The 20,925-nt window shown below is 35.5% G+C and overlaps 3 protein-coding genes across 5 annotated transcripts; all 3 read left to right on the top strand.

Annotated features, from left to right (window-relative positions):
- On the top strand, nt 1-2,401 carry LOC121745187 (transcription initiation factor IIA subunit 2-like). 2 transcript variants are annotated; one of them, XM_042138994.1, is made up of 4 exons: nt 1-124; nt 253-408; nt 912-962; nt 1,952-2,401. In XM_042138994.1, exons 2-4 carry the CDS (start codon nt 280-282, stop codon nt 2,090-2,092), a joined length of 321 nt encoding a protein of 106 aa, XP_041994928.1. In that variant the 5' UTR covers nt 1-124; nt 253-279; the 3' UTR covers nt 2,093-2,401. The 2 variants fall into 2 exon arrangements, with proteins under 2 accessions (XP_041994928.1, XP_041994926.1); XM_042138992.1 differs by having other exon boundaries at nt 248-408.
- Nucleotides 2,402-3,374: 973 nt separating this feature from the next.
- On the top strand, nt 3,375-15,846 carry LOC121745156 (exocyst complex component SEC10b-like). Of its 2 annotated transcripts, none has more exons than XM_042138955.1 (25): nt 3,375-3,587; nt 3,941-4,036; nt 4,157-4,393; nt 4,472-4,546; nt 4,709-4,810; nt 5,007-5,057; nt 5,157-5,262; nt 6,057-6,173; nt 6,855-6,946; nt 7,349-7,514; nt 7,591-7,667; nt 8,234-8,332; nt 8,417-8,507; nt 9,068-9,153; nt 10,724-10,897; nt 11,097-11,150; nt 11,249-11,377; nt 11,507-11,599; nt 11,688-11,834; nt 11,962-12,059; nt 12,297-12,381; nt 13,494-13,552; nt 14,613-14,711; nt 14,845-14,928; nt 15,473-15,846. In XM_042138955.1, the coding sequence occupies exons 2-25, from the start codon at nt 3,941-3,943 to the stop codon at nt 15,549-15,551; spliced, it is 2,496 nt and encodes an 831-aa protein (XP_041994889.1). In that variant the 5' UTR covers nt 3,375-3,587; the 3' UTR covers nt 15,552-15,846. The 2 variants fall into 2 exon arrangements, with proteins under 2 accessions (XP_041994889.1, XP_041994888.1); XM_042138954.1 differs by having other exon boundaries at nt 3,376-3,587; nt 3,930-4,036.
- Nucleotides 15,847-19,778: 3,932 nt separating this feature from the next.
- Nucleotides 19,779-20,700, top strand: LOC121743631 (LOB domain-containing protein 38-like). Its single transcript, XM_042136962.1, has 2 exons — nt 19,779-20,066; nt 20,155-20,700. Exons 1-2 carry the CDS (start codon nt 19,883-19,885, stop codon nt 20,532-20,534), a joined length of 564 nt encoding a protein of 187 aa, XP_041992896.1. The 5' UTR covers nt 19,779-19,882; the 3' UTR covers nt 20,535-20,700.
- Nucleotides 20,701-20,925: the final 225 nt, after the last annotated feature.

Here is a 20,925-nt window from a genome sequence, read left to right as displayed (position 1 = left end):
AATCTAGGGTATAAAAGGCCCAATTCTCTCCCTCTCTTTTTTTTCCATCTCTCTCCATTGTCGCACGCGAAGAATCTCTGCAAAACTTTCTGGATCGGCAACGATCAATCATTCGGACAAGCGGGTGAATTTGTTGCCTTGATTCGTTTATTTTATTTTATTTTTTCTTTCTTTCGTTCTGATTTATTAGGTTGACGAGGACTGAATTTTGATTGCGATTGTTCTTTTACCACTTGGACTCTGTTAGTGTAGGTGCAGGAGTACTGTTGTTGGAGAGGAATGGCGACCTTCGAGCTGTATAGGAGATCGACGATTGGTATGAGCTTGACCGAAACTTTGGATCAGATGGTTTCCAGTGGAACTCTGAGCCCCGAACTCGCCATTCAAGTTTTGATTCAATTTGATAAGGTTGTCAGTTTCTTGGTTAATTGTATACTTTATGATAACTGTTGACTGTTCTGGGCTGATTTGGGATCATAGTCGTGACTGTTAATCCAATTATCAGATAAGAGGTGTGATTGTTTCGTTGAGTTAGTTAATATTGAGGAATTTCAATTGGTTGTCGGAAGACTGATTTTGAAGTGAGCATTCATGCTAGCACCTGTTTTTAATCTCCAATGATTATTTATTTAGATTAAAATTTCTCCTTTCGTTCGTTTACTTTTCCATGTAATTCAATGTCACGAGACAAGTAATGAAATAATGCTTTCCATCAAAGTTGATAAGTTGCACAAAACTCAACTGCCACTTGGTAAATATTACTTCAGAATTTGACATTCTTCATGGAGTTGATACAGATTTGTAGGAATGTGATTGTAAGTTGATGGCTGGGTGTTAGCTCTTGACTGTTATGTTACTTGCATGCATGCTCCACACTTTAATTATATCTAATGTTGCACCTTGGTTTGCAGTCCATGACTGAAGCTCTGGAGACTGAGGTGAAGACCAAGGTTTCCATTAAGGTGAATGGATTTTTGTTATAAAGTAGTTTCTCCATGTGCAATGCAAATGACTGCTGAATGAAATTGGCTAACAGTGAAAGCTGACACTTACAATTTCCGTCATTCTATGCCGTTATTTACATTATATTTTTTCTTGGTTGGGCTAATAGTGCATCTATTGGTTGAATCTATGCTGATAGTATTACTGTCATTACTATTATGAGTGTTTTGGTTGCTATTGTTATCTTGGTGATCATTGTTTTATTTTGTTTCACTTAGTTTGATGGAAGTGTCATGTTGACTGTACTGTTACTTTTACAGAAACTAATGGCTTACAATATAAATTAATTTGAAGGATATGTACATAGGCCAGATATTTAGTAAGATTGTTATCAGTGGTTTGGTTGTGTGTATTGTGTAAGCACGATTTCTACAGGTTACTAGGATTTGTCAGTGTCATAATCTGAAAGCAATTTTTTATAATAACATGGTAGAATTTGCCAAGATTCTAGGGATACGTATACAAATATTATCTGTGAAATTTGCCTACCAGAGAAACATAATACTAGGGAGGACTAGTTTACAGTGGTTTGCTGATGGATTTGGCCTTGTCCTTCTTTAGCAATGTGAAATAATTATTTGATTGAGATATTTTTGTTGCATGGAGTTCTCTTGCTGTACTAGTGGTATGAAGGTAGATTGCTTTAGCTCTTAGAATAATATCACATGTATATCTCAGGGAGTGACTGTTTTATGTTCTGTGAGTTTTCTATGTATAAGTTGCCTTTGTTTATTCTTCTGAACTTTTAAAGCTATTTAGGAAGACAATCTGATGTTCACATTTGAGTGGAACAATCTTTCTGTTACCAGTTGTTCATTGAATGAATTTCTTATTTCCAAATTTTGGCCTCTCTTCTCTTTCGTTGTTACCATTCTTGTCCAGTACCATGTATACTACATAGGGATTCATGTACAGCTATTCTATTTTCTCCATGACTTTGTTGTTACAGGGGCATCTCCATACCTATCGATTCTGTGACAATGTGTGGACTTTCATCTTACAAAATGCTCAGCTGAAAAGCGAGGAAGGCCAGGAAACTGTTGATTGTCTCAAGATAGTCGCTTGCGACTCAAAGTTATTAACTCAGTAAAAAAGATAGATTGCTTGTAGTTTCTGTGTGGATCTGGTAGTATTTGAGAAGAGTATTGCTAGTAAGGAGAGGTTATGAGAAATTTCGGAGGCAAGTCTAGTTTGTATTTGAGAAGAGATTAATAGGCGATGGAGAATATTGGAAAATTAACACTACTAAGCTATCATTGATAGTTTCTGTGTGGATCTGGTAGTATTTGAGAAGAGTATTGCTAGTAAGGAGAGGTTATGAGAAATTCCGGAGGCAAGTCGTGTTTGTATTTTCGCATTATTATTATTATTATTATTATTATTATTATTATTATTATTATTATTATTATTATTATTATTATTATTATTATTATTATTATTATTATTATTATTATTATTATTATTATTTTGCACAGGTAACTGAATATGGTTTAGTCAAGTACAGTAGTATTAATTTCCTGTATGAAATTTATATGTCGATGCGTGTCAGTTATCACTAATTCTCCAACTTCAAAGTAAACAAAAATAAAATACGAATTCTGCCGTAAAAAGATTTTACTACTATATTATTTTTCATAAAAGTAAAGGTAATGTCCACGATTAAGTGTCTCAAATTTCTTTTGTCGTCTGTTCACGATTAAATGTCTTATTTATCTTTTTTACTAATTTCTATAACTGACCTTACATTCTACTAACCTATATTTCAACTTTCTATTCATTTCTTAAAATTTGAACCGATTCAACTTATACTATCATTTAATTGTGGACGGATAGAATATGAACTTATATCATTTAATTGTGGACGGATGGAATATGTTTATAAAATGATCATGGATTGAATTATATATTAAAAAAAGTAGATAGTATTAAAAGCATAAGACTTAATTTTGGTTTGCCAATGGTCTTCTCAAATGACGTAGTATTTCTTTAAAATAAGTATTTTTTTTTCTTTTATACTCCTTTTGTTTCTTATTTCTTTCCTTATTTTATTAAAATGTTATTATTTTTAACATCATTAAATATTTTAGACAGCAATGAAACAATTAAAAAATATTAAAACATTATTTTATAATTTAACATTCTAATTTTAAAAGTAATGGAAAATACCTATATTCAATCAAACTTCATAATTCAAATGATTATTATCCTTATAAATATCCCTGTTTTACTTTCCAATTTTCATTGTCTAAGTCTTTTATTTTCTTTTTTCTTTTTCTTTTGTTCTACAGTGAAAGGAGGTCTTGTTTGAGTCAGTGACGGTTAGTTCAAGGCAGTAAAACCTAACCCCCAAAACTCGGCTTTCGCTTTTAACCACAGCTGGGTCTAAATTATTCAACCTTGTATGCTTCTACATTATTTTGTAGTAGTTCTGTGATTATCATACCGGCTTTCCTAATTCGTATACGTATCGCATTCTGCGATCTGCACAAAGCCTCTCTTTCTCTTCCTAGACTAACCTCACAAGTTATTTGGTGCTCTGGTTTTATCTCTGCCGTGAAGCTCGTTGGGCATCGGAGGAACCCGAGGTATGTTCTGGATATCGATTTTGCTGCCGACTTCCTCATTTTTTTGGTTTAATTGATGTTTTTTTTAATTGATCGGTTATTCTCTGCCACATTTCGAGCCATTAGGTTTGTGATTCAGTGCGGAATTCTGGATTCTGTTGGTTCAATTGATGTATTTTTGGCCACTTTCTAAGTTTATTTAGTCGTTTTGCTTACGATCTGTGGTTATTGGCGGTTTAAGCGGGATAACCTTTAGTTCTCATCAGTTTTTGTTTACATTCGTTTTGTATTAAGCTAATCACATTAGCTGCTTGTTATTTACTTTTCGTGCCCACGCTATCTATAATGACTTCTGATGTGTAGATATGGCTCAGATGAAAGAGACTACGAATGGGACCAGGACTGGGAGATTTTCAAAATCTCCATCAGCTGACCCTTACCCGCTTGTTCTAGATATTAATGACTTTAAGGTGACGACTTATACATGTGTTTCTCACAGAGTGCGCCCCCGCTTGTGTGTCTGTTTGCACATCTGATGGGATTTTACCAGGCATTACCCGCTAATTACTGTGTGCTGTGTATACAACTAGGGGGACTTTTCATTCGATGCACTATTTGGGAACTTGGTTAATGACTTGCTACCTACATATGTTGAAGAAGAAACCGATACTTCTGAAGGCAATGGTGCAACAGATGCTATTCCCAATGGTCATTTGAATGCAGCAAAAGCAACCCAAGCATCATCGAGCCCGTTTTTTCCCGAAGTTGATTCTTTATTATCTTTGTTCAAGAATTCATGTATGCAGTTGGTTGATCTTAGGAAACAGGTGCAACTTCAGCTAATCTCCTTTCAGTGTTATGTTAAACACTTGGATGATCTCCCTAATATTGATGTTTGTTCTCAGATTGATCAGAAACTCTACAATGATAAAAGTGATGTTTCTGCTCAAGACTCTAAGCATCGGAAGACGCTTTCTGAGGTCAGTTAGATTGGTTTAATAGATTTTTATTCTATTTATATGAAGGCATGTCTTGCATATAGATGCTTTCCATATGATTGTGACGTACCTATTTGTGGTATCTCTGGTTTCATCACAAAGGCATACAACGTGCTTCTAACTATTTCTGGTGGTTTTATGCAGCTGGAAAAAGGCGTCGATGGCTTGTTTGACAGTTTTGCCAGGTTGGATTCACGTATATCAAGTGTTGGCCAAACTGCTGCTAAGATAGGAGACCACCTGCAGGTAAAGTCTGCATAAATATTCTAATCCTGTTTCCAAAGCATTCATGTTTATTTTATTAATTATATAGTGTTTTAAATACAAAGACTGAAGATGGTCCAATACTGGATCATATTTCTTCTACTGATGCTATTTCAAATTGTTGTATTGCTCATTTCTTCCTTGTATAATATTTAAAAGTTTTCTTTGTTTTTTTCAGAGTGCTGATGCTCAGCGAGAAACTGCCAGTCAGACAATAGATCTCATCAAGGTATTATTTTATGCTTGGGTTCAAGTTCCTTACAATTATCTGCAGAAGGTAATAGGCTATCCAATATTCTGTTTGAGTAGCATGTGTTCATTCATGCAGTACTTGATGGAGTTTAATAGCAGTCCTGGTGACCTAATGGAACTTTCACCTCTATTTTCTGATGATAGCCGGGTAGCAGAGGCAGCTTCCATAGCACAGAAATTGAGTAAGAAACTAAGATGTCATTTTCACTTTGGACCATTTAAAAAGTGTAATATACTTCTGTGATTCTTGGTTCTCTTTTTTACTTGTGGTATATATGCGCAGAGCTATGTTATGATGTTGCACCCAAAAAAACTTTAGGTTTTCTTATTGAATTAATAAGTTAATTATAATTTGGTAAAGCCATAACTTAATACTTTATATTTTTTAACATTTATTAATTTCATGGTAAAAGATATCACCCTTATGGATCTTAATTACATAGCCGTAACATATCAATTAATTACAGAAACAAAATTAATCGTCCTTTTAACCTAAATGCAAATGGTATATTCTTGACTCTGTCTTCCTAATGCTTGTTGGTTGTGATGGAGCTTGTAACCGAAGGCCGACATCGGTGGAGGAGATGACTTACTTCGACAATGTTAGATTATCTATGATATTTGAGAAAGGGAGTGAAAATCTGAAATCGTATTTCATCGAAAGATATTTTTTAAGTGGGCTGTTCTATTTTTTTCTCTAGCCATTCTTGAAGTTGTAAGACCTTCATTTCTTGGCAAATTATCTATGTCATCAGTGCTTGAAATACTAGGCTATGTTTATCACGAATTACACAAACCTGTGTTTAGAGTCGAATCAAATTTTTGGTCCCTGTGATACTTTCTGAAACACCATAAGTTGGAAATGCTTAGAAATATCTGAACTACCTGGAAAATAATACTTTTGAGTTTTTGACAATAGAAATTATAAATATTGATTGTAATGCTGTGAAAAATCCACCAACAAGTCTCATTTCAGGATCATTTGCGGAGGAAGATATTGGAAGGCAAGGCATTGACTCATCAGTCACAGGAAATGCGACAGCAAGCAGAGGATTAGAAGTGGCAGTTGCTAATCTCCAAGAATATTGCAACGGTGTGATATCTTGTCTAATTTATTAATCTGACATCTCGATAAATGATCATAGGCTTGAACTAGAATGAAGAAGCATTAAGTTTATGCTTGTGTACAACATCAAACCAGTTTCCTGAAAGAGTCTGATGCAAAGCAATTGTAAAGGGTATACTGGAAGTCTGCCATAATATTCATGAACATGTTCCCCCTATATTGTATTTTTTGTCGTGTAATGTTGCAAGAAGGATGCAATGACAAACTATTAACTTGTTCAAACTAAAGCGTGTTTAAACATGTTCTATGATTCCAGCAGCAGCTATGCATAGTCATGGAATATGCATTCCAAGAGCAAAATCAGTCATATATTAATTAAGGTTCTTGTAAAGGGTGGACTGGAAGTCATGTTGGTATTCACCATAGCTTCATTTTCAACATCAGAATCAGATACTCGTATTTAAAAAGGAGAACCATTTAAATCAGCATAAGCTGCATTCGGTTTCCTGGAAAGCTATTTTGAATTGACTTTTACATATTTAAGTAAGATTCATATGCTTATTCTATGTTGGTATAAAGACATGAAATGTCTTTCGTATAGTGATAAGTTGCTTGAAGGGTACTTATTGCATCAATCTAGTTTCTCAATTTCAATCTGATAATCTTATGTCTAAATACATGACACATCTGTTTAAAATGGACATCCAGAACTGGAAAACAGATTGTTGGCCAGATTTGATGCTGCATCACAAAAGCGGGAACTGTCCACCATGGCAGAATGCGCAAAGATTTTGTCTCAGGTAGCTGGATTTATTTCACTTGCCCATTTATGTCTTACCATGATCATGCTGGATAGACTTAATCAGTTTTCAAGTCAGGGAACCAAACTTTGATTTTGAAATAGGAAAACCGTCTAGTCCTTCTCTTCTGTCTTTCCTTCATTTGTTTTACCAGGCGGCCTCCAGGACTGGGGGGAAGCAGTGTGTTGATCAACTTGTAGTATTTATATTTGATCTTTGATTACTTCCAATCTTCCATATGATTGTGCTTTGTGAAACTTTCTTCTTGTAGTGTTTCTTAACAAATGGATTCCAAAAATACAAATACCTTAGATAAATAAAAAGATAAAAAGACAACTTGTAGTATCTGACTCTTTGGACAAGACTTCATGCCAATCTTCACATATTAGTTTTGGAATTCAGTTCAACCGGGGAAACAGTGCTATGCAACACTATGTGGGTCTACGCCCAATGTTTGATTTGGAGGTCATGAATGAAGATGCCAAATTGGTTCTTGGTGACCCTGGCTCTCAACCTAGTCCAAGCAATGTTGCACGCGGGCTCTCTTCGTTGTACAAAGAAATTACAGGTTTGAATTCCACCCTATTTCGTGAAAGTTTCAGGTTATGATATGCTCCTCTCATATTTACGTGATTGACAACCAGATACTGTACGGAAAGAAGCTGCAACAATAACTGCAGTGTTTCCGTCACCAAATGATGTCATGCTAATATTGGTTCAGGTATTTTTCCGTCACTCTACATTTGATAGGTTTGGGTTTTTCTACTTTGATTTATGCTACTATATACGCATCTAATAGGGGTCTCTTTTCGCCATTTTCCTGATAGTTCAATGCATATCTGTCATTTTTTCTCAAGAGAATAACCTATATGATAGAAAGCCGGTTATAAACTAGTGCTTGCTGGGTTGATAGGCCATACATTGAAACGATTGGCGGAAAAACAAATTAAGACCTGACTAAAAGAACAATCCAAGAGCTCTAAATTATTAAATGCCATCTTTTGGCTGATAGTATCAATATGCATGCAAAAAATAAGCCAATCAAGAAATAAATCCTGATTCAAGAAATAATTCCTGGTTTCTAGAATAACTAAGTTATTCCATTTCTGTAAACCAGAAGAGAATTTAATGAACCTTGATTCCTTTTAACATCCATTCCATTGTCTTGTAGTATCAAATACATCATTTAAAATTTTCACTAGTTAAGTCAGGCTAGTCAGAAAACTGCGTAATTGTATAGGTTTTAAATTTTTAATTATTGATTTTGAGCTTTCTTATGAATTTCAGCGTGTCTTGGAAGACCGAATTCCTAAACTTCTTGAGAAGCTATTGGTGAAACCATCCCTTCTTAATCCGCCTCGCATGGAAGATGGCGGGCTAATATTGGTAAAGTTCTATCTGTAGCTGCTAATTGCTCCTTACAAATGTAATGTTTGAGCAATGTTAACAAGCATAGTTACTTGCCAACAGTATCTGAGACTACTAGCAGTGGCATATGAAAAGACACAGGATCTAGCTCGAGATTTACGTGGCGTAGGGTGTGGTGACTTGGATATTGAAGGTATATATGAAATTTCCTGATAATACTTGTATAGTTGAGTGACTTCATCTGGAGTTAACTGCAACATTAGGCTTTACTTAATATATTGAACAGACATTATGTTGCATGTTCTATTGACGACCCTGTGATTCACTTTAGCTGCTTGATATTGTCTATTCTAAATTTATCTGGTAAAATGTCCTTAACTTTCCATGTTTGGGAGCATCAAGGTTTCACTGGCCCAAAGCTTAACTCAGAAATATGTATTAAAGTCATGCAACCGATAAGCAATCTGAAAACTATAAATTTGAATATTCGAATCTGCAAAACATACGTTTAGATAGAGAAATTAACATGGTGTTCCTGAGCAATGCACACAAGACAAGCATAAATCGTTTATGAAAAAACACCAGTAACTTTCAACTACTTCTTGGATCTTAGTTGTTATTTCCCTCCATTAATCGTGAGGTTTATCATATTCTGGAATTTTTTTGCTGGCTCTGCCCTAGAACTGCAGAGATATGATATTATCAGCATTTATCACTACAGTTATGTGATCTTTGCTTATTTCTGTTGCCCAGGTTTAACAGAGTCCTTATTTCTTCCACATAAAGATATTTACATAGAGTATGAGCAGTCTTCTCTCAGACAAATGTATAAATCAAAGGTACGCCTGGACTACTAAATTTCATATCTTCAAATAATAATACTTCCTACGTCCCTGAAAATTTGTCACCTATATCCATTTTCGTCTGTCCCTAAAAATTTGTCACCTTTCACTTTTACCATTTTTGGTAGTGGACCCTACATTCCACTAACTCATTTACACTCACATTTTATTATAAAACTAATATATAAAAGTAGGACCCACATACCACCAACTTTTTCAACCCACTCTCTATTACATTTCTTAAAACCCGTGCCGGGTCAAATGGTGACGAATTATTTGCAATGTTATTAAAAAGCGGAGATGGCGGCGCCGTGGCGGATGGCGGTGGCAGTTTTCTAGGCTCAACGCCACCGCCACCATGTGATATGGCAGTTTACTCCCTTTTTTGAATGGCAGCCGCCATTCGCGAAGCGCCGTGGTAGGATATGGCTTTCATGGCGGTCGAGATGCCTTTTTGCCTTGTAAAACGACCCCACTTACCCCACTACCCGGCCCACGTGACATGTAGCCTAGCCCATTGGCCATTATAAACAGTCTATTTATAGGGTTTATGGGAGTTTCTGGCTTCAAAACCATAACCGCTGCTGTCAATCCAAGTTATCGTCTCTCCAGTCTCCATACGCACAAGGCTCCAGATTCTAGATTTTCATTCACGATTCAAGATAACAGAAAATTTTTATGTACTACTACTTGGACCATCCACAATAGCATCACACTAGCATAGTCTAGCCAAAAACTCTTCCTGCCACGTCATCATGCCCTTCCTACAGCCTAGCCACTGTCCTAGCCAAGTAACAGCCTAACAATAGGCTAACAATAGCCTAGCCAATGCCCTAGCCCAACAAATAAATTGACAAATATGATTTAATTCATTTTAATTATTGGTGTTTATCAAATATTAAAAAAATGAAGTGGAATGAGTTGTAAATATAGAGTATAAATAAAAAAATAAATAAATAAATCGGGTAGCCTATTGCTCGCCGCAAAATAGGCGGCCAGCGATCGGCTAGCCGGTTAGTCCATGCCCAACCTCTCGTCCGCTCCGCTCTCGTCCTTACCGTTAGCCGATTGCAATAGTGGACTAGACGCCCGCCCTAGCCGCTAGCCTGTGGCTAGGGCGGGCACTAATCCACTATTGTGGATGCTCAGTTTGTATTAATTCCCCTATTTAATTCTCTCTTTTTTCTTATAACTGTTCTACTCGATGCATGGATTAATTCCACTGTATAATTCTCTTTTTTTTTTCCTATAACTATTCTACTCGATGAAAGCGTCTCCATAATATTATTGTCTTCCACCATTTAATTTTCTAATTTTCCTATAACTATTCTAATTTTTTTGCATCTTATGTTATGTATTATATTTTATTTATTTATTAATTTATCGACCGCCATTTACGCCATAATACCGCCATGCCGACCGCCATATCCCTATGGCGGTTTGTTGACCGACCGACATAAGCCGCCATACGCTATTAATAACACTGATTATTTGGGACGGAGGGAGTATATTTTGTCTATATTCCTAAACTAACTTTCAAATAATAATTCTGTTTTGTATTATTAAGATGGAGGAGCTGAGAGCTGAAAGCCAGCAGTCTTTGGAATCAAGTGGGACAATTGGACGTTCAAAAGGAGCTTCCATATCATCTTCACAGCAGCAGATATCTGTCACTGTGGTGACTGAGTTTGTACGCTGGAACGAAGAAGCTGTTTCTAGATGTACTTTGTTTTCATCACAGGTATATAAATCTTCTATACCTGAGTTTTAAAGGTTCAGTATCAATACCTCTTAGTTGATATACACGCTTTAGTTTTATGTCCTCTACTAACATCTTATTCTAATTTTCAAATTTAAGGTGATAGATCTTATTATTATTAGTTTATGTAATTAATTACCATAGGTTCTTGATCATTGAATATCCCCTTGTCATTCTGCAGCCTGCTGCACTTGCTGCTAATGTACGGGCTGTGTTCACTTGCCTCTTAGACCAGGTGACATTAGGGGACTCCTTTTTTTCCCCACTCTTCTTCTCGTAGGAGTTCCAATAATTATTTTTTTGTTCCATCTGTAATCCTTTCACCTACTTCAGGTCAGCCTATATATTACAGAAGGTTTGGAAAGATCTCGAGACAGCTTGACTGAAGCTGCCGCATTGAGGGAGCGGTTTGTTATAGGAACTAGTATGAGTCGAAGAGTTGCAGCTGCTGCTGCTTCAGCTGTAATCACTTTCACTATCATCTTATTATGTTGTTTGTATTGGCTCTCTGTCAGAGGGGGGGGGGTTTGCTTTCTGAGGTATGTTCTGTTAATCAGTTTAACCATTGTGAGATCCTTGTAATGCTAACAGGCGGAAGCTGCTGCTGCAGCTGGAGAAAGCAGTTTCAGATCTTTTATGGTTGCTGTACAGCGTTGTGGAAGTAGCGTAGCTATTGTCCAGCAAGTCTGTAGGCTGTGTTTTTGTTTATCATTGCTGATGTTAATCCTAAAATTTGTGATAGTTTTCATTAACATTAAACTCTCATTTGCAGTACTTTGCAAACACTATTTCTCGTCTTCTATTGCCTGTGGATGGTGCTCATGCCGCTTCCTGCGAAGAAATGGCTACAGCAATGTCCAGTGCAGAAGGTGCTGCTTACAAGGGACTCCAGCAGTGCATTGAAACAGTGATAGCTGAGGTTTGTAGTTACTTCTTCCTGATCTTTAAATTCCTTTACACTTCATTTCGTTGCATTGTATTTCACTGGATTTCTCCAAGTAAACTGATTTTGAAGTTTTGAACTAATTAAAGTTGACCTCGTGCAGGTTGAGAGACTGCTATCAGCTGAACAAAAAGCCACAGATTATCGGTCACCTGATGATGGCATTGCTCCTGATCACCGACCAACAAATGCATGCACGAGGTTTAAAATCATAGTCATATTTAGTTAATGTGGTAAAATCGGGAGATTGTTAAAATTGACTTGTCAGCTGTTCTTTTGGGGCTCTAAGTGCATATTCTTGACATAGCATTTCTTTAATATATCCGTTAGGATCTTTATCTTTCCCAGTTTATCTTCCTATTACATTTTCATAGTTTGGAGCCACTACATATGCCATTTAATAATATTACATTCCACTCATCTCCTTTTTTATACCAGGGTTGTTGCCTATCTATCCCGGGTTCTTGAGTCTGCCTTCACTGCTCTTGAAGGTCTTAACAAACAAGCATTCCTGACAGAGCTGGTATGAATATGTTTTTTAAGCAATATTGGGTTTTGGATGATGCCATGGATTTAAATTCCCTTGTCCTTTTCTACATTATGTATGTATGCATGTAATCATAGTTCACCTACTGTACTTGAGCATATATCCGATTGTATTCAAGGAAGCAATTCTAAGAAAATGAATGAAGAGGGAACATCATAAATAAAATGGGCATTACAAGATATATTAAGTTAAGACATCACTTTATAGGTTGGCCGCTAAATATAGCTATAATATTGTGGATCTGTTGCGACCTTAGACAAGGAGTTAATGTCCTGGTAACAAGTAGGAGTATATATTTTCCTAAGAGATTATGTTTTCCCTTGAGCTGGCGTGTAGTTAGATCCCAAGGATGAGATTTTCCTTAACTGTTTTCATGATTTATCATCTTCTTACTGCACAAGAGTATACACTTTTTCCTCCGTCCCACAAGAACATATACTCTTTCCTTTTAGTCTGTCCCACAAGAGTATGCACTTTCTAATTTTGGAAACTCTTTTTTCTCTAATGAGGTGGGACCCTTTTTCCACTAACAATAGTTTAATTATTTTTCCTTTCTATCTCTCTTACTTTACCAATTGTGCATTAAAACCCGTGTTCAACTAAAAGTGCATACTCTTGTGGAACAGAGGGAGAGAGTAAATACTCCCTCCATCCCATTGAAGATGACCACTTTCTTTTATTGGTTTGTCCCAATCAAGATGAACCATTACTAAAAATGGAAACACTTTTATCTCTACTTTATTCTCTCTTTCTTACTTTATTCTCTCTACTTAACACACAAAATAAAGTTGCATAAAATCTCATGTTGTCCAAGGAAGGGCCGCCGAAGGGGTCATCTTCCTTGGACAGAAGGAGTATCTTTTATTTGGGAAGTTTTCCAACTATAATTTTCTCCGTGCTATGTCATAAAAACAGTGGTAGTGTTATAAGCTGCAATGGAATATTTAACTCTAGTACCAATTGAACTAGTGTCATGCCGTGCCAATCAATTTCATTCAATGTGAAGTTTCTGTACTGTTTGTGCATCATGTATAATCATCGGATTCAACAGCATTTTCGAATTGTAACTTATTTGTTGGCTGTTTCAGGGGAATCGCTTGCACAAGGGGCTGCTGAATCATTGGCTGAAGTTCACTTTTAACCCAAGGTATGTCTTGATTTATGCCTGGATTTCTCGTCCAGAGCTGTCTTCTGTATTTGTACATTTTTTTCATGTTCTTGACTGATAGGCATGTATAAACCACCCTTTTTTCATTCCTCAAAACCATTCTCATGCCTCACCGCTTATAACCGGTTACCCATTTTAGAGAAGCTCTTTTAATGAATTGGTGGGATATTTCATCTAGGAACCTTCTACTGAGTACCTATTTAAGACACTTATTCCAAGAGGTTGTGTTCTATATGTGGTGGAATTAATAGGTTCTGAAGGTTAAATAAGTATCTACAAGATGGTTGCTTTACTCACTGTGTAATGTTGTGTTCAGGAGACATAGTTTCATTATATTGAGATGGGTTTGCCGCTTTGCCTAAGCTTATCCACTGAGCAAGCTCAAATCATTTACTATAAAAAATTGGACTTGTAAAAAGTCACCTCTTAGAAGAAACGAAACCTGAAACTTTATGACCAAGAATCGTTAGTTATGGCCCTGAGCTTGAAAGGTAAATGAGTAAGACGGGAATAACATTCTACTCCCTCCGTTTTTTAAAAATAGCAACTATTTCCATTTTGGGCAGTTCCTTAAAAATAGAAACTTTAGAATCTTTCTATTTTAGGACATGGACCCCACAATCCACCAACTCTACTTTCACTACTTATTCTCTTCCTCTCTCTTACTTTACTCATTTTTCTTTTCCTCTCTCTTACTTTACCAATTTTTCTCACTTACTTTACCAATTGTGCATTAAAACCCGTGCCGTTTCAAATGTTTCTATTTTTTGAATACGGAGGGAGTATTTTTTAATCTCTGCATCTGAACTGTTAATAACATTCTCCGTGAATGTTCTCAACCAAATCTACCATGGATACAAAATGAGAGAACTAGAATGCTATATTGTGGCAATATTTGGCCTTGCAGATTAGCAATGGGTAGATTCAGTTGGAGGATTTACAAAAAGATCTACTTGATTTCATTACCTTTACTGTCCCTCTTCTAATTACCTAGCATCTGTGTGCTTCTCACTTGCCTCATCTGTTCCTGTGTATGCAGTGGAGGGCTGCGGCTTAAGCGTGATATCACAGAATATGGTGAATTTGTTCGCAGTTTTAATGCTCCCACGGTAGATGAAAAGTTCGAGTTGCTGGGCATGTAAGTAACGTCATTTTTGTCACTTAATTTTCTCGTTGGTACTCCGAAAAGAAAGCAAGTTCAGACAGAGTACAGTATTACTTTATTTTGAAGCAACATTTTCAAATTATTAAATGCCATATTTTCTCTCCAGCATGGCCAATGTCTTTATTGTTGCTCCCGAGAGTCTTTCAACTTTGTTCGAGGGAACTCCAAGCATCAGAAAGGATGCACAAAGGTAACAACCATTCTGAGCAATATCCACACTAATACCAAAATGACTGGATATTGCATAATCTGCACATGGATTATGTATGTCTTTTTTGTTTACATGATTCTCTTGGTGGGTGTTTACATTGAGTGATATGATGAAATAAAAACAATCCACGCTAATCTACCATTTACCTGGATAGATTGATCTTATAATGGTTTAATTACTCAATCTACTTATATCAATCTATTCTATCACTTTTAAGGATGGGGCAAAATTTATAAAATGATCCAACTTAATCAAATGTTTGGTTTGCATGATTCGCCCGGTGATGGATAACTCGAATATGCACTCTAATCATCCAATTGGATGATTATCTATCGCCTCAAACTTGGGTTGAGTGTCTAAGCATTCTCCAATCCTACTCTAGGATTATCTCATTCACTAGGCTTATTCGGCCACAATGCATGCTCTTTTATCAGTTTCCATAACTTCATGTTTATTTGTTGGCTTAAACTTTCACTCATCACTGATTCCTGTTATAACTATTTAAAATGGCTGCAAAAATCAGGTTTATTCAGCTTAGAGATGACTACAAGAGCGCAAAACTAGCAGCTAGGCTTGCCTCGTTGTGGCCCAGCTCAAGTTAATGTAGGGAATACTCTACCGAACAGTTGATTAGTTGCCGAGAGAAAGTTGTGTTTTTTCCCATCTGATGTAGGAATGGTGATCAGCTGTCGGGATACTAACAGCGCTGTTGATTTAAGCCCCTGATTCGTTTTCAGGTGAAGTTGAATTCATTCTCCCTTGTTAGAAATTATCTATGGTTTATGTTAACAAGTTGTATGATGAGTGTTAGGCTTGACTGCTTGCTACACAGCCTTGTATGTTGTATCTATATGTATTAAATTCCTTCAATGATTGATTACTTCTAGTATTTTTGTTCTTCTTGGACCTAGATTTAGTTTTGCTTTTCAGTGGAGACGTTTTTCGTGTGTTTTAATAGTATAATCCTGAAAGTTTACCTTGGACTAACAGAATAATAGTAGGAGTACTATTTACGATTTTGTTAAAGACTTTTTTGAGTGGGGAATATAACAAGAGATCATCAGTATATACAGAATTAGATCATCTCAACGTTCATGACGAATATTTTTCATATGTGGGCATTGGAAATATATAGAATGTTATATTGATGATTTTACGAGTAGGCATTTGCAATAGGCGAATTGGTGGAGATGTTTGGCGAGCTATTTGAATATTGCCACTTGTTCAAGTCAAGAAGCAACGCAAGTCTCCTTAATTTTTTAAAGTAAAAACATCTAAGTTGTTATATAACTCCCTTCGTCCCATTAAATATGCAACATTTAGGAATCGACACAAGATTTTATGTAGTGTTTTTTGTGTGTTAATGAAGAAAGAGTAAAGTAAGAGAGATGAAAAAGTAGAGATATAGTTGTTTTCATTTTAGGAAATGTTTTATTTTTAATGAGACAATACAAAAAGAAAAACGTTTAATTTTTAATGAAAAAGAGAGAGTACTTAATAATAAATAAAAGGAGAAGGAAGTAGGACTCTATCCATAAGAAGATGAGAAACTTAGAAATAATCGTCAGACAAATTTTGGGGGTTTTGTTGGCACCATTTTCCGCATATCCAAAGACCTTGCTCTTCAATAAAACCAATAGATATATGTATGGAGTACTATTTCGATAAAAACATCCGTACTAGGCAACATCATAGGCTGTGGTGTGGCGGCAAGTATTATTTTTTATTACTCCTATTAAATAATTAGAGGCCATTAATCACTGATATGATTGATTCCTCTTATTTTCATTTAACTTAATTTCCAACCACTAAACATCTCTCTCCGCATATAACCCAAATTCCAAAAGAGAATAATTTAAACCCACCGGCCACCATTGCATCCAAATATCAGATCACAGAAGCATCTTCTCATTTTAAGTTACTAGAGTTCTCATTATTACTAATACATTAATCTTTCTGACACCTTGATGCCAATTATCATATGGGAATCATTTATTTTATCACATAAAACGTGATCAAAATTCAAAGCAATACTATACTACAAATCTCGCACCAGTGTGTTTGTGTGTGAGTGAGTGATAGATAGATAGATAGATAGATATGTATAGAGAGAGAGATGAATATACTACATTTATTAAGAGGTGCAGAGGTTGTATTTGCCGATGAAGACGTAACATTACAAGTCAGGCATCAAAGGACGACTTCTGTAACAGCAAAGGCATGTTTAATGCAATTACAACAGTTTATTTGCCCATGTAGATAAAAATACTAATACCCTTACACAGTACATCATGTTTAATGCATGTCAAATGGAAACCATCAATCTTAATAGTACAAAACCACACACTGATAATTTGCCAACAAAGACATACGAAAAAAACTTAAGGCTATAGTTTTGGACATAGATCCTGATTATTGAGATTCATAAATCAAGATCAAGATTAAATTATTCTTTGGACAGCACCTGCTTTAGTTTCCATAAAAAAGGGAAGTAGAAATATGTGGCTCTCTAGAGATCCAAAAACAACACTTGTCTCTCTATAACCATGGAAGGGCAACAATAAATCTTGCAAACAAGAGGCCCACACCCCCTAAATATTGCCAAATGCATTGCTGGAAATTGATTAGCAGCTCAAGAACTCGCTCATGCATAAGTGGTCCACTCACACATATTTGGAGATCAAATTTTTTTTGTATTCCAAATAAAAGCCAAAAAAGACTATATAGGAGTAGTACAAAATCACTAGAAGAGCCATAATCATTTGATTAATTATTGATGAATATGATTAATCAAGAGGCCATGTACCCCTACTTAATCAATGAATCTCCATTCCTAGCTTCCTTCACCATTGTAGTTGTTGATGTTGTTCTATTTTTTGTATGGTTATGAGAATTTGTTTTCATACACATATAGATTTGACCCATAGTATTATCAATCTTGACTAGTACTGTTTTAGATAGTTTGGTATTGGGTACTTATTAACAATAAAAATAATGAAATACAAACATATGTGACTTTATTTATTGATCTGATCAGTTTAATAAAAATAATTTTGGGGTTAGTTTAATGATTCTAAAATAATACCATTATAAAGATAATAATATTGGAAGGACTCCACACAGGCGCAGAAAGACAAGATAAAATGGACTTTGAATATTATTCATCCACAGTTCCAAATTTGGCACTTGTGTCATGCCTTACAATGCAATTCCATTCTTCAATAGTGTTATTTTTTTATCTTCTTATACATATTTAATTTTGATAATATTTAAGCCAAGATAAACCAACATTGTGTTTCGATGAATCCTATATTCTTTTTACAGTTGCTCAGCGCCCTAAAATATACTAATACATGCAGTAGTTATAAACAAGGCAGAACACTATTTTCTTGTAGCCCTAGATCTCATACATATAAATATATCCAAAGTATAGTCATTATTTTCAGTAGATTATAAATAGGGCATCAAAGTTATTGGAGTTTAGTAGATTTTGGTCTTACGTTTGCACGCACTATCCCTTGTATATGTCAAAATGTTCCCAAATAAATGTAAAAATAATATATGAAGTAATATAGTGAGTGGATATGATCATATGATGATGATATTGAGTGAAAGATGAGTCATAGTTATCTAACATTAAAGCAGTGCACATAGAGACAAGGAATCTTACCTAGCCCCTGTTTACAATTTAACAAGGCCTTAATGGTGTTGAAAGGACAACTTATATGTGAAAACTCATTTTTGATCTATATACCTTAATATTTAATTAATCATTTATGTCACATGATCTCACAGATCAAGATTTATGTAAGATAATTTCGCTTAATTTAAAAACACATACACATTAAAATTTCATGTGGGAGAATAGAGCTAGTAAATTAATACTATTAACAATTAAGATGAAATGTCAATATATAAAATATTTTAAACGGAAACCGAAAATAAACAGCTCTTGGCGGGGACACGGAGCCGTTCTGTTTGGCCCAACACCTTTGGAGCCTCTTCTTCTTTTCTTTTCATTTTTATTTATATACTATTTCTTTCTATATATCTAATTAAATAACCTCCTTATTTTAACAACTTTTCAAACGGGACTTGCCAAACCTTAGTTATATGAGTACTAACTTAATTATATCAAGTTGTGTATTTTTTAGTTGTATATGTCAAGTTGTATCTGGAGAAAGTGACTTGTAGATTAAAAATTAGCCTTGAATAATTCATCTTATCTTGATCTATATCTTTAATACAATTTGTATACAATTACAACAATCACTAGAAAGGGTTGATGATTACCTGGCTAGGGTTCAAAGATTCTACTATTATACTCCTTAATTCCACGATTTGAAGTCTCATTTTCATTCGGTGCATATTTTAAGAAATATGAAGGAAAATTGTTGAAAAGTGTTTAAAGAACACGAGTTTCACTTCTATACAGTCCTTAGTTTTGTAATAAAATACGAGTGATGATTTAATGGAAAGTATGATGTACCTATTAAAAATAAATATGACTTGAATAGAACAAAATAAAACATTTTTTCGCTGACCAATAGAACATGGTCCTCATCCTTAAGTAGTACATCACCAATGTAAAAATACAATATCGAGTTTCAATACTATGCATCGATTCTTGACTTTTGATAACTAATTAGTTTAAGTAGCTAGGCTAGGAAAAACAAACATAGAGAAAAGGCTTTATTTTACTATGTACGTAGGAATTAAATTGTATATATGAAAACATTAATTTGAATGGATATTGGTTGTTATAAAATATTGTAGATTGATAGGCCTAGGTAAATTTCTCATTTTCTCCACATCACATTCTTGAAACTTTCCAACCTTGTCTCCCCCATATATATATAACCTCTCCCATATTAATTCCTACCCTAATTCCTAAATCTCTCTCTCAAGTGAATTTATAAAAATCATCAACAACATGAGTTGCAACGGATGCAGAATACTTCGAAAAGGATGCAATGAAAAGTGCATATTGAGAGAGAGCATACAATGCATGGAGAGCCCTCAATCTCAAGCCAACGCCACCCTCTTCGTCGCCAAATTCTTCGGCCGCGCCGGCCTCATCTCCTTCCTCTCCTCCGTCTCCCACTCCCAACGACCCGGTTCGCCTCTCTCAACAACTTTTTTTAAATTACAACTTTGATTAATTTCTCTTTTTTTTGGCTAACAAATTATGGATATAATTTGCAGCTCTTTTCCAATCTCTCCTCTTTGAAGCGTGCGGGAGGACGGTCAACCCGGTCAACGGAGCGGTCGGCTTGCTCTGGACGGGCAATTGGCACGTGTGCCAGTCGGCGGTGGAGACAGTCCTCCGCGGCGGAGTCATCCGCCCCTTGCCGGAGTTCGAGGAGGGATCGACGCAAGAGACTAACGAGAATTCTCTCTACGCATCGCGAGATTTGAATAAGAGGCTGAAAGCATCGGATGGTGTCGAGGCCAGAAGCAGGGGGAGGAAGAGACCGGCTACGCCCTCGGATGAGTCCGAAACGACGACGTTGGAGAGCGGCTATGATTTGCAGCTCAACGGCCATGGACGTGATGAAGCAAAGCTTCTAAGCCTCTTTTCTTAATTCTGATTTTTTTTTTGTTTTAATTAACATTCGGTTTTCTAACGAAATCTTGAGTTGGGAGTATGTTTTCTTCTTTTTCTTTAGTTTAATAATTTGTGATATTCCGTATATTACATAATTGTAAATTAATTACTCCACTTGTTAATTATCTCCAACAATTTTTATACGGCGTTTGGTGTCAGTATTATTAGAACAATCAATAATATTGACATTGATTTTAGAGATAATCATGTTTTATTATTAGAGTCAATATTTAGTGTGTGTACTTTCTATTTTTATTGTGTAACCTTGAAAGTCATTATATTAATTTGACAGTTAATTTCACTAAATCTCAATACAGCACTGGTGGAGTTTCTTTTAAGTGTTCTGGTTTCAATTGAATGTGCAAAAG

This window comes from Salvia splendens, chromosome 8 (assembly GCF_004379255.2).
Source record: "Salvia splendens isolate huo1 chromosome 8, SspV2, whole genome shotgun sequence".
NCBI lineage: Eukaryota > Viridiplantae > Streptophyta > Magnoliopsida > Lamiales > Lamiaceae > Salvia > Salvia splendens.
The sequence above is the reverse complement of the archived record's forward strand: the minus strand, read 5'-3'. Positions and strand labels throughout refer to the sequence as shown.